This window comes from Salvelinus alpinus, chromosome 7 (genome assembly GCF_045679555.1).
Source record: "Salvelinus alpinus chromosome 7, SLU_Salpinus.1, whole genome shotgun sequence".
NCBI classification, from domain to species: Eukaryota; Metazoa; Chordata; class Actinopteri; order Salmoniformes; family Salmonidae; genus Salvelinus; species Salvelinus alpinus.
The window spans coordinates 48010511-48023879 of record NC_092092.1 but is presented as its reverse complement, the minus strand read 5'-3'; the positions used below and the strand labels follow the sequence as shown (position 1 = coordinate 48023879).

Genomic DNA, 13369 nt, shown 5'->3' with positions numbered 1-13369 from the left:
TTTTTGATGACTGGTGCGCAAAGTGGGAGAGGAAGTTGAAAGGGTTTATGCCTCTGAGATGGGGTTCTTGATGTGTGTGAATGGGATTTCTTTGTAATGTCAGTCATTGTGACTCCGGGCTAAAGGTGTCAGGATCTTTTTTTATTTTTTTTTATTGGATCGCTGCCCCAAGCACGTTCTGAGGTTTGTTATAGAGTTAGGTCTCGCTGTGTATTTCTCCTATCCTTTTCTTAGGCTAGTGATTCTAGGTGGGTAGTGGGTTCTTTGAATATTATTTTGACCATGACTTGAGGGTGTTCAAGTTTTACGTTCTCTGGTGTGCTGAGTGAAGGTGGTGATTTGAGAGGTTAGACGTTTTTTTTTCTAGGTGCAGTTAGAAAGATACGTTTCTTGTAGTGATCCTATGTGTTCTCTTATTATGCCTGCTGTTAATCCATGCTAGGAGGTTCTACAACGTTTCAACCCTCTGAACACAACCCTGTGGACTAGTCGATTGGAATCAGTCAGTTAATTGTAACCACCCCCTCCTCTCTCCAGGCTACCCAAGAACGGGAGACACCTACTCGGACTCGGGTCACAGCGAGATTTCGTCGCGCTCCAGCCTGGTCAGCAACTCCTCCTTCGACATGGCCCAGGAGGAGAGGAGGGGGCTCAGGCACTCAGGAGGGGTGGGAGACCCCCACGCTGGAGGGGTGCGTCTGGAGAGGAGAGCTACGACCGACTCTGATCAGTACAGCCTCGGGTATGAATCAATGCTGACAATTTACAGTTACAGTGATGAGTTTAATTTCAAAAGTTGAAAACGGAAGATTTCTCATCCCAGCCCTTTATTTGTCTACCTGTCCGCTGTGTTGTCGATGAATGGAGAAACCATTGTAAATGTGTAGCTTGTCTCTTATCCCCTTCCCACACAGTTCCTACTCGTCCATGCAGGACTGCCGGGGCCTGTACCCCTGCGCCATGGTGCTCTCCTCCCCCAGCTCGGAGGAGTTGACCCAGGACCAAGGGGACCGTGTCTCCCTGGACGCCGCCGATAGCGGCCGTGGCTCCTGGACCTCCTGCTCCTCGGGCTCCCATGACAACATCCAGACCATGCAGCAGGGACGCAGCTGGGAGACCCTGGCCTTTGGACCGGGGGGTGTTGTCGGCGGGAGCGTTGGTGTCCACCCGCACGGGGGGCCTGAAGCATTACTAGGGGGCCCCGCTGGACTGTGGGCGTCCCAGGCTAGAGGGAGCTGGGCATCGGCCTCTTCATCTTCCTCTGCGGCGTACTGGGGCGAGGACTCTGAGGGCGACACGGGCACGATTAAACGGCGAGGCGGGAAGGATGTGAACACCGACCCGGAGACGAGTAGTATCACATCGATGGGGTCCGACGAGGCCAAGCAGCACGGAAGGCCTTCGCCATCACCCATCACTGCCGGAAACAAGGGCCTTATCAGTGAGTTGACCGCTGAACTTTGTCTGTTCTGTTGATGGAAGGGTTTAGTTGCCCTCATAGGCGAATGTTCCTGTTCCTCAACAAATAAGCATTTAATGTTATGGTGTCCATACCTGTTCCTTAACAAATAAACAGATTTGTGGTGAAAGGGCTGATTTTAGAATGTTCTGCAAATACCAAACCTTGCTCACATAATGTATGCATTCATGCCTTTTACGATTTGCATACATCCTTGGAGCGAAGTGCATGTCAGCTGACTTATGTCCACGTGAAGATCTCCATGCCAACACTTTTTCTGGGAGGTGTGTGTGGCGCAGATGCGTAAAGTATTAATTCCAATTAACTCCACCATCTTTCACCCCCCCCCCCTCTTCAGCGCGAAAGGAGAGCCGGTACCGCGAGCCCCCTCCAACCCCGCCGGGCTACACTGCCCTGACAATCTCTGACTTCAGCGAAGGGCAGACGCAGTCGCCACCCCCGGCCCACTCCGGCCGCCGCCCGCCCGATTACACCACGGCCTTGCAGCGCTCGCGCATGGTCACCCAGTCGCCTGACTCCCATCACCACCACCAGGCCCAACAACATGCCAAGCGCCAAGGGCTCCACCGCACCCGCTCGCCAGGCGAGGAGGAAGAGCCTGAGGAGGAAGAGGAGGGTGAGTCCTTGTCTCCCAAACTAGTCGCTCTGAGGAAGACAGTGGCACACACAACACCAGAGACAACCAGGCCATGAGATGAGTGTACGGGTTACAGGGCAGGTCCCCCTCAGGCTGAGGTAAATGACTGATTTATACCAACGATAACCTGCATGCCCACCAGGAACAACACGGACTTGAACTACCCCCATATCCACCACAAACCTAGTCCGGTCCCAGCTTTGTTTGTGCCGTCTTGCCAACTCCTATGGGGAATGAGCATTGAGGAGATGTCAAGACAGCACAAACAGATCTTGGACCAGGCATTGCACAAACCCACCACGGCATCTCATGTGCATGAAGTCATCATGCTTGGACCAAAGCTTACCAAGCTCACCAGGCATTAGCGACATTTTGCTCCTCACTCTCTCTACTGTCTCTCACGTCACAAGTAGTGTCGAATGGCATTCATCTGCGGGCACAGTTGTGTTGACGATGCTTGCACACATGCACCTCCATCCCTGGCAGTGTTTTTCACACTTTTTGCACTTAACATTGCTGTTTGTAGCCAATATGCATATTGTTCAGTTTTGATAGTTATGATACGGTAAGTTCACATAGAGGACAGTTAGTGATGTTTTTGTGGGGGTTTCTGCTTCTGTGATGCTTTTACGGGATTTTACCATCGTGTTAATTAACCAACATTGCAACAAACAAAAAAATATTTTTTCTTTCTCTTTTTCTCTTGCCAGAGGATGAGCAGGTATCAGCAGTCTGAGAACGGTCTTCCGCTGGATGTCCTTTGCAGTGACTTGAAGTCCCTTCCATGGGGTGGAACAAGAGAGACTGACTTGATTGATTGATGGACAGACCAATCCAGTACGTACGTGCCTGCCTGCCTCCTCTTCCGGACTCTCCGTCATTGGTGGACTTCTCTGCTCGTACCCCCCTCCCCCCGCCTTAAAGCATCATGGGGGGTTGAATGACCCTGCATGCAACAAAAAAAATACTGTGAAGAAGAAGATGGACAGATGGAAAAAGAAAGACACAAAATGCCTGGCACTTTGGGGGAAAAAGAAAAACTAGTCAAACGGTTTTGCTGGAAAAAACACAGCTACGTGCGGCAACCGCGTTCACACACACACACACAGCTGTCCTGGAACAGCTTTCCAAGACTAACACCCTATCCCAACCCCACCTCGCTTTACACACAGTATCATGACGTGTTGAGCTTTGTCTGCACTTTTTAATTTTCTACTTTATAAAACGAGAACAAAACGGACAATGACGATGGAGGACAAAAAAATGACATTTGATCAATTTTTGAACTTTCTTCTAGGTTTCTAGAGGTCTTCTTTCCAAGAACTATTGCACTCGGGGGGGGGGGGGGGGGTGAAAGCGGCTATACCCAAGTCTCATATCCCTGTGTGGACTCTGAAAAACAGATCTGTCAAACGTAAGAGTTTTATTCCACAATTACAGTATTATCTTGTCATTCACATATTAGACATATCCTAATGGTGGCTCAACCCCCACTGCTAACTGGACAGTCACAGTGTGAGAAATCAGTTGGGGTGACCAATATGTCATTTGGGGTAACCAACATGCACGTTCATAATCGAATGTTCTGACACACACTGGGCACGTCTGGCTTCAGCACTTCTCAGTACAACTTTAGGTTTTCGTGTAACCCTACATTCCCAACCCTGGCCTAGATATCTGTCTATTTCCGATATGGCCAGCCACATCTTCAGTTCTAGGTCATATACGATATGTGGCAGGTTGTGTGGATCATAGCATTGGCCCAACTAGGGAGTCAATCTGGCTATTTGATATCCATGTTTTAACCCAGGTCATCTGGTGACTTATATTAATTCTGTATTTTAGACAGCATTTTAAAGGACAACTACAGGAGATTTATCTTGGCTTAGTCTTGTCCCTAATGGGTTGTGATGTTAAAAGATAAGCACAAAGGGTATTTATACCCGATTGGCAAATCAACCAACTCGGGGAACGTGTTTTTAGTTATGCACCCCAAAGGCAAGTCAAGGCTTAAATCCTATACAGGTGAATGGAGTCTCAGGCCTTTCAGTGGTGCTACATAACCAAACACTTTCCCTGGGTTCTGTCAACCATTTAAAGTAACTGTCAAGTGAAAATCTAACTTTAAATAGTTCATATTCTGTTAACTCATGCCCAAATAATGTTGACTCATCCTATCCTGGTATTTGTCGGCAAACATTAATTGGAGAAAAACACTTACATTTTTTTTTTTTTTACATATCAAGCAGACCATTTAAAAAAAAAGCTTGCTATTTCATCATAGAGAATGATGTGCTGGCCAATCAGCGGTCTACTTGCATGAATATGTTTTATGACAGGTATATGCCCACACCATTCCAACACACAAGCTGCTTTTCTTTTTTTGTTGCGGAAGGAAAACGATTTCACTCAGTGTAATATTATAGGTCATATTTCATAGAAATCTGGAAACGAAACACAGGACAGTTACTTTTAGAATGAACTAGAATACACCTCTCCTACCTTGCTGTTGGCTACATCCTCCTCTTCATTGAAAAGTCCTCCGCTGTCACAGGCGTCAAGATCAATGGATTTGTATATTACTAGGCAATGCTAGCATAGAGCAACCTGTATTTCCACCATTTCTTAGCATCGTTGGAATTGACTGAAGAAAAATGATTGAATATGTTTGTTTTGACTCCGGTGGGGGAAGTTACCCAGATGAAAGAATTAACTTTTGAAGGCTGCCAATCAGAATTAGTGTCACTTTTGTGTTGTTTTTCTTTTCACTGAGTTGCACTGATCACATTGATCAGTAGTTAGAAACGATGGACTGAGAAGGAGAAGTAAAAAAAACAAGTGCTGTGTTTTTCACTGTGGGCTGTTCCTACACTATTATCATTTCTGTCCATTTGTATTATTTTCATGGCAGCCGATAGATTGTCAACAATGCGTCGAATACAATGGTGACATGCATCATCATTCACTCTTTCAGCTCTGGAGATCATGTGCATATTAGCAGGCCAAGGGCCTATTTGGAGAAACAAAGACGTTGCACAACATTGTACAAGCATAAAGATAATTGTAGTAGGTAGAACTGCTACTCCGTTTTGATGTGTGATGTTAAAGTGAGAAGTGTACATTTAGCTGGTGATTTTTCTCATACTTTCTTCTACTACTTTGACCTGTACGTCTTTTAAAAAGACAATCGGCGGAGTATGTTTCGGTTGTTTTTTTTTGTATTTTTAATACAATAATTGTAAATATTGGTTATATTTTTGTTGAAATGTACTATGTTTATGCCTCAACATCCAGTTTGTATGAAGCTGGGAAATCAATAAATACTACAAAAGTTATCAATTCATAGGTTTAAATGCACTTTTTTCCCCTGCATTTTCAGGTTTCCTCTTTTGAATATAGTTCCTTACCAAGACCTAACCTACACACCATCTAGTGTTTGCACAAAATAAGACATGGAAGTGACTTGAAATGTGTAACTCTCATACTTTTATAACAGACAGCAGTGTATGTCAGAAACATATATTTATTTATTTGTACTTTTTTTTACATTTATTTGGAATAGTTATGACTACAATTAATGTGACAGCAATGTAAGGTATAGTTAACCATGTTTTCTACAAATGTTTTCTACCAGAGAGAATGTGTTTTATGTTCACTGATCATATTTCTTACCCAAAAATATTTTTTTAACACCTTACAAACTTTTCAGAACTAAAGTTGTTCATGGCCATTGACTGGAGCCTGCCCTTTATCAATGTAACATGTTTCTTTGTGTTAGAGCACCTTCAGACCTTGCATTAGACATTGGTTACATTTTATCCACTATGAATGAAGAAACTCTGGGGTGAGAGCCAAGTAGACAGCCTACCAAGTCTCTGGTGTGATACAGTGTAAAGAAAGCACATGATCATAATCCATCTCTACAATCCATACTGTAGGCCCATGCTCAATCCCTCTTTAAATTGGAAAAGAGGCAGAGAAGAAATCTCATTCCTACAGTAAACCATTATTTGATGGAATTGCACACTGTTATAAAGTGAAAAGCTGCAGAACAGCACCAGGGCAGAGGAGATCCAGAAGCATGCATGAGTTGCCTACAGACAGCCGAAGTCTAAATAGAGGGTCTCTGAGCCCCTCATGCAGTGGGAAGGCTCCAACATGTGCATCCTTCCTCCCTGTATGACCTAAGTGAAGCCAATGCAGCAGCTAAGGTTAGAAGTAGCTCACTACACATCAGCGCAAGGAAGGAAGGCTCCAAGATGCTGCTCCTTCCTCACTGCGCACTCGTCCTCCATCCTCCCTGTGTGCTCGTGATCTTTCCTGCCGATGTGACCTGAGTAAAGACAATGCAGCCGCTAAAGGTGCGAGTGGCTCATTACACATCAACACAGGCTAGGAAGGCTCCAAAATGCTGCTCAGTCTTCCCTGTAATGCAGCAGCCAAGAGGGGAAAAAAGCTCACCTCATATCAATACCTTATAGGAAGGCTCCGTGATGCTCCTCCTTCCTCCCCATGTGACATGAGTGAAGCCAATGCGACTGCTAAGGTTAGAAGTAGCTCACTACACATCAACACGTGGAAGGAAGGCTCCAATATGCTGCTTCTTCCTCTGTGTCCTGAGGCCGTGTCTAGACTTGACAGTATATGCAGTTTTTTTTGTATTCTGATCATGGAATTCAGCTTTTGTTTTCTGATCATGGAATTCATGCATTTGTCTACATTTAAATGTGTCCACCATTTCCACATTGTGTCCATTCCTGCTCTATACTCAAATGCCAGTATGCATTCTACAAACAGTGGAATAGGCAAAATATGATAACACAACAGCTGATGGCAATAGCTAACTACTGTAGCCAAAGCAACGCTAAAGCGATTTCAAACGAGTTAGCATAACTAGACAAATCTTTTTCTAAATATTAACTAGCTGGCTAGCATTCATGAGTCCAGCAGACACGTTCTCCACACGCTAGGGACGTATTTCCTCCAACGTTATAATGAAAACGGTGCTTCTCGGTCCCAAAACACACGTTTTCTGGAGACTTGTGGGAGGAGAGCTGATGACGTCGCCCACTGTATGTGCTTTCAGTAACCTGACTGCGTCCAGACTGAGAAGAAATCTGCACACAATGCTTCCCTGACCATGTATTGAAGTGGTCAGACCGATCTGAACACAATCAGACCACAGAGCAACGTGTGGGTCTAGACCCGTGTTTTCTATGCACGCTTCGTATTCAGATAGAAGTCTCATGTCCAGTGCCTTCAGAAAGTCTGTTTCTTCTCTGCAGATCCTCTCAAACTCTGTCAGGTTGGATGGGGAGCGTCGCTGCACAGCTATTTTCAGGTCTCTCCAGAGATGTTCGATCGTGTTCAAGTCCGGTCTCTGACTGGGCCACTCAAGGACATTCAGAAACTTGTCCCGAAGCCACTGAGCGCTCTGGAACAGGTTTTCATTAAGGATCTCTCAATACTTTGTTCCATTTATCTTTGCCTCGATCCTGACTAGTCTCCCAGTCCTTGCCGCTGAAAAACATCCCCACAGCATGATTCTGCCACCACCATGCTTAACCGTAGGGATGGTGCCAGGTTTCCTCAGGTGGTGACGCTTGTCATTCAGGGCAAAGAGTTCAATCTTGGTTTCATCAGACCAGAGAATCTTGTTTCTCATGGTCCAGAGTCCTTTAGGTGCCTTTTGGCAAACTCCAAGCGGGCTGTCATGTGCCTTTTACTGAGCAGTGGCTTCCCTCTGGCTACTCGACCATAAAGGCCTGATTTGGTGGAGTGCTGCAGAGATGGTTGTCCTTCTGGAAGGTTCTCCCATCTCCACAGAGGAACTCTAGAGCTTTGTTAGAGTGGCCATCGGGTTCTTGGTCACCTCCCTGACCAAAGACCTCCTCCCCCGATTGCCCAGTTTGGCTGGGCGACCAGCTCTAGGAAGAGTCTTGGCGGTTCCAAACTTTTTCCATTTAAGAATGATAGAGGCAGCTGTGTACTTGGGTTTGCTGCTGATTTTTGTATTTCATTATTTTTTAGAATAAGTCTAACGTAACCAAATGTGGAAAAAGTCAAGGGGTCTGAATACTTTCCGAAGGTACTGTAAGTGTCAAGTGTAGACACGAGTGAAGCCAATGCAGCCATTAAGGGTGCAAGTAGCTCACTACACATGAACACAGGATTGAAAGGCTCCATGATGCTCCTTCCTCCTCCCTGAGTGAAGCCAGTGCGGCCACTCTGGATGCAAGTAGCCAGCGTATACAATTAAAGCTGTATAGCCTATGATACACAATGAAAGCAGTAATTGGCACCATTGAGTCCCACGGGCAGTACATGATATGCCTAGTATACTGCTACATACAATTAAAACTACAAACATTGTAAGAGTACTACACGCACAATGAAAGCAGTAGTCAATGCACAGGCTTTATAGTATAGAAGACAACAGCTAGGCCTACATACAATGAGAACTATACTGAACAAAAATATAAACGCAACATTCAACAATTTAAAAGCATTTACTGAGTTACAGTTCATAAGGAAATCAGTCATTTGAAATAAATTCATGACTGGGAATACAGATGTGCCTATGTTGGTCACCGATACCTTAAAAAAGGGTAGCGACGTGGATCAGAAAACCAGTAAGTGACTGGGGCGACCACCATTTGCCTCATGCAGACCGACATCTTTGAGTAGAGGTGATCAGGCTGTTGAATGTGGCCTGTGGAATGTTGTCCCACTCCTCTTCAATGGCTGTGCGAAGTTGCTGGATATTGGCGGGAACTGGAACACGATGTCGTATACACGGCAATCCAGATCATCCCAAACATGCTCAACGGGTGACATGACTGGTGAGTATGCAGGCCATGGTAGAACTGAGACATTTTCAGCTTCCAGGAATTGGGTACAGATCCTTGCGACATGGTGGCGGATGAAACATGAGGTGATGGTGGCGAATGAATGGCACAGGTCCAAAAGGCTTCTACCCCCAAGCCACAAGACTCCTGAACAGCTAATCAAATGGCTACTCAGACTATTTGCACCCCCCCCCCCCCCACGCTGCTGCTCCTCTCTGTTATTAGCCACCTTAACAACCCTACCTGCATGTACATAATTATCTTAATTACCTCAACACCGGTGCCCCCGCACATTGACACATTGACTTTGTCCCGGTACCCCCTGTATATAGCCCCGACTATTGTTATTCACTGCTGCTCTTTATGTAACAGTTGTTAAAGTACTTTATGAATTTCACCAGGTTCATATATTAATATCGCATGTTGATTTGTTATTATGCATGCCTGCATCCTGGGAATAGGGGAGTGTGTACTTATGTTTTGCCCTGCGTGCTCGTGCTCAAATCATTTTGATGCACTGTGAGGTAGGCACGCTTTTTCTGTCTTCAGAAAAGTTTGATTATTTTAAGCACAAAGTCGTATGAATAATGAATAATGTTGTATATTTAGAGGTTAGGGTACTCTTGTTAACGGGTATGCACAAAATCACAAGCGAGAGAGTTCCACATTACATTTAAACTGTTCAATCAGTGTGAGGAGTGAAGGCTCTGATGGGCATTGACTAGAGCAGTGAAGTCAGGTGTAGTTTCTGACATCGCTAAGCGCAGGATTGCTGAGAGGTGAGAGTCAGTAAGAGATGACCTGTGCCTTGACTTGTTATATTTCACCACTGAAAATGCCTGTTCACATACATAGGTTGACCCAAACAAGTACAAACATCTTCTGAGCAACACTCCTAATCTTTGGAAAGTTATGTTTATCGAGAGATGCATAGAACCTCGTCAGTGACATTGTTTTGAATAGTTCTCTAATCACTGCATCAGACTGAAAATCTATAAGCTTAGGTTGCGGGTCAGTGGGAGGTTTATCCACATTGAAGGTTGTAAGAATATTTTAAGATAATAAACAACACAGAGGACTAGAGGTCAATATGGAATTAACGATCAATGGAAACATCCTGTCGCTTTGTTCTGTGGAGAAAATCACTGAGGACAGGGGAGAATGAACATCGACCATCTACTCCCCAGCATGATTCATTCTCTTTGAATAACCCTATTTTTCTCCCGATTTGCTTTGGGGGTCTGTATTATTGAAGAGTAACATCAACTGCTAACAAGGTGAAAGGAGAGGAAACCAACAGCATTTAATTTTCCAACACTTTGAATTCCTCAAAACGATGAGAAATCACCGTTCAAAGCTCGCAGCAGCGATGTATACTTCTACCACTGGTCATCTGATAGTGAACAGACTAGTAGTGTCAGAAGGTGGGTGAGATTGTTGGCTTCTACTTGGCAGGTCAGGAGAAGTAATTTTCCCTTGAAGGCTCTCTCTTCCAAAAGTGAGACAAACTTTCTGTGGTTTAAAGATTTTGCTCTTATGAAGTTCACCACTTTAGTGACTGTATCCACAACATGGCTCATTTTCAGAACACATTTACAGAGCACCTCCTGATGAATAATGCAATGCAGGAAAAATAATGCTGATCTGGGCTCAGCTACTTGATCTTGTATCCTTTTCAAAAGGCCAACGTTTTTTCCTGTCAAGTTTGGGCACCCATCAGTGGTCACACTGGATAACTTTTCAAAACTCAGTCCTAGCTTTGCCACACACTTATTAACCTCCTCCAATAAATAATTCCCTGTGGATGTGCTCTTCATTGACTGCACAGAAGCAAACTCCTCTGTAATTTCAAAGTCTGGGGTTATGCCTCGTAAGAATATCAACAACTGCGCCGGGTCACGTGCATCACTGCTCTCATCCAGGGCCATGGAGAAAAGGTGAAATCCTTTACCTTGTCTTTCAACTGTTGTTCCATATTCTCTGTGATGTCCTCAACACGCCGTGTCACTTTTCGTATTGATAGGGAAACATTTTCAAACACCAATTTCTTGTCGGGGCAAAGTATTGCTGCAGAGTCAATTAAACATTCTTTAATGAATTTGCCCTCAGCGAATGGCTTGCTATGTTTAGCAATTTTGTGGGACAGTACATAGCTAGCTCTCGCAATTCCATCGTTTGCTGAATGCAGTTTTGTGAAAAGTCCTTGCTGCTTTTGCAACTGAGAAAGCAACTCTTTCGATGCACTTGCCCTCTGCTCAGAAGGAAGTGTCGGGACAAGTTGTAGTCTTTCAAGACAGCGTTGTTCTCTTTGCACACTAAGCACACAGCATTCCCTGATACCTCAAATAAAGAAATATTTCAATGTCCACTCTTGCTGGAACACCCTACGTTCATTCTCTACTTTCCTTTTCTTTGAAATCTTAGAAACTCATTTTTGAGCAATTTCTAGCTAGCTACTATTTAACTGTGACTTGTGTGTCAGCCTGTCGGTCACTGTCTGTCCTCGTGTAGTTGTTGTTTATACGTGCCTTCAAAATAAATGTCCCACAAGCGGTGGGAGTTAAATCATTACACAAAGGCGAGTATTCATTGGGCTTTTAATTTGAATAACAAATACGTTTTTCAAAACTTTACTATCGCAAACTCTTTGTGATCTGAGATTCTGTGGGCCGTATTGATTTAGGTCGCGGGCCGCATACGGATCCTGGTGCCGGCTTTTGCCCAGGCCTGGTTTAGGGTGTCTGGTCACGGCTCACATCAACACCATTATACAAATCTTTCAAAGCACTTCATGGCTACAGACATGAGTGCTACGGGTCGGTAGTAATTTAGGCAGGTTACCTTGAAACATGTTGGTATTACAGACTCAGTCAGGGAACAGTTTAAAATGTCAGTGAAGACATTTGCCAGTTGGTCAGCGCATGCTCGGATTACACGTCCTGGTAATCGTGAATGTTGACCTGTTTAAAGGTCTTACTCACATCGGCTGTGGAGATCACACAGTCGCCCAGAACAGCTGATGCTCATGCATGTTTCAGTGTTACTTGCCTCGAAGCGAGCATAGAAGTAATTTAGCTCATCTGGTAGGCTCGTGTCACTGGGCAGCTCGCGGCTGTGCTTCCCTTTTGTAGTCTGTAATAGTTTGCAAGCCCTGCTACATCTGACGAGCATCGGAGCTGGTTTAGTACGAGTCAATCTTTGTCCTGTATTGATGCTTTGCCTGTTTGTTGGTTCGTCAGAAGGCATAGCGAGATTTCTTATAAGCGTCCGGGTTAGAGTCCCGCTCCTTGAGAGCAGCAGCTCTACCTTTTAGCTCAGTGCGGATGTTGCATATAATGCATGGCTTCTGGTTTGGGTATGTACGTACGGTCACTGTGGGAACGACGTCATCGATGCACCTATTGATGAAGCCAGTGACTGATGTGGTGTACTCCTCAATGCCATCAGAAGAATCCCGGAACATATTCCAGTCTGTGCTAGCAAAACAGTCCTGTAGTTTAGCATCTGCTTCATCTGACCACTTTCTTTTTGACCGAGTCACTGGTGCTTCCTGCTTTAGTTGTTGCTTGTTAGCAGGAATCAGGAGAATAGAATTATGGTCAGATTTGCCAAATGCTTTGTACACGTCTCTGTGGAGTAAAGGTCTAGTGTTTTTTTCCCCCCTATGGTTGCACATTTAACATGCTGGTAGAAATTAGGTAAAACGGATTTAAGTTTCCCTGCATTAAAGTCCCCAGCCACCCATGTCGTTGTTCAGCCACGACTCGTTGAAACATAAGATAACCGTTTTTAATGTCCCGTTGGTAGGATATATGTAGTCTATTTTATTTTCCATTGATTGTACGTTGGCTAATAGGACCGATGGTAAAGGGAGATTACACACTCACCGCCGGATCCTTACAAGGCACCCAGACCTTCATCCCCGATATCTCCGTCTCTTTCTCCTGCGAATGATGGGGATGAGGGCCTTCCGACTCGTTAAAGAAAAAGTAATCCTGCAGTACGGGTTGAGTAATCACTGTCCTGATATCTAGAAGCTCTTTTTGTTCATAAGTCACGGTGGCAGAAACATTCTATACAAAAATAAGTTACAAATAATGCAAAAAAAACACACAATAGCACAATTGGTTAGGGGATTGTAAAATGGCAGCCATTTCCTCCGGTGCCATTGTAATGTCTATGTTGTTCTCGGAGGCTACCCGGAACATATCCCAGTCCACATGATCAAAACACTTGAAGTGTGGATTCCGATTGGTCAGACCAGTGTTGAGTAGTCCTTAGCACGGGTACTTCCTGTTTGAGTTTCTGCCTATAGGAAGGGAGGAGAAAAATGGAGTCATGATCAGATTTACCGAATGGAGGGTCTTGTAGGCATCCCAGAAGTTTGAGTAGCAGTGGTCGAGT

General features: G+C 44.7%; 1 protein-coding gene across 22 annotated transcripts in view; it reads left to right on the top strand.

The window, feature by feature from the left end:
* LOC139581110 (rap guanine nucleotide exchange factor 2-like) overlaps window positions 1-5458 on the top strand; it is a 125758-nt gene extending 120300 nt beyond the window's left edge. For 18 of the 22 annotated variants that reach the window (XM_071410545.1, XM_071410537.1, XM_071410535.1 and 15 more), the window contains 4 exons: window positions 538-742; window positions 915-1441; window positions 1818-2215; window positions 2828-5458. In XM_071410545.1, coding sequence (XP_071266646.1) covers window positions 538-742; window positions 915-1441; window positions 1818-2173 — 1088 coding nt within the window. In that variant the 3' untranslated portion in view covers window positions 2174-2215; window positions 2828-5458. The remainder of the gene's footprint in view (window positions 1-537; window positions 743-914; window positions 1442-1817; window positions 2216-2827) is intronic. The other 4 variants (XM_071410546.1, XM_071410544.1, XM_071410539.1 and 1 more) reach the window with 2 other exon arrangements.
* The last annotated feature ends 7911 nt before the right edge of the window (window positions 5459-13369 follow it).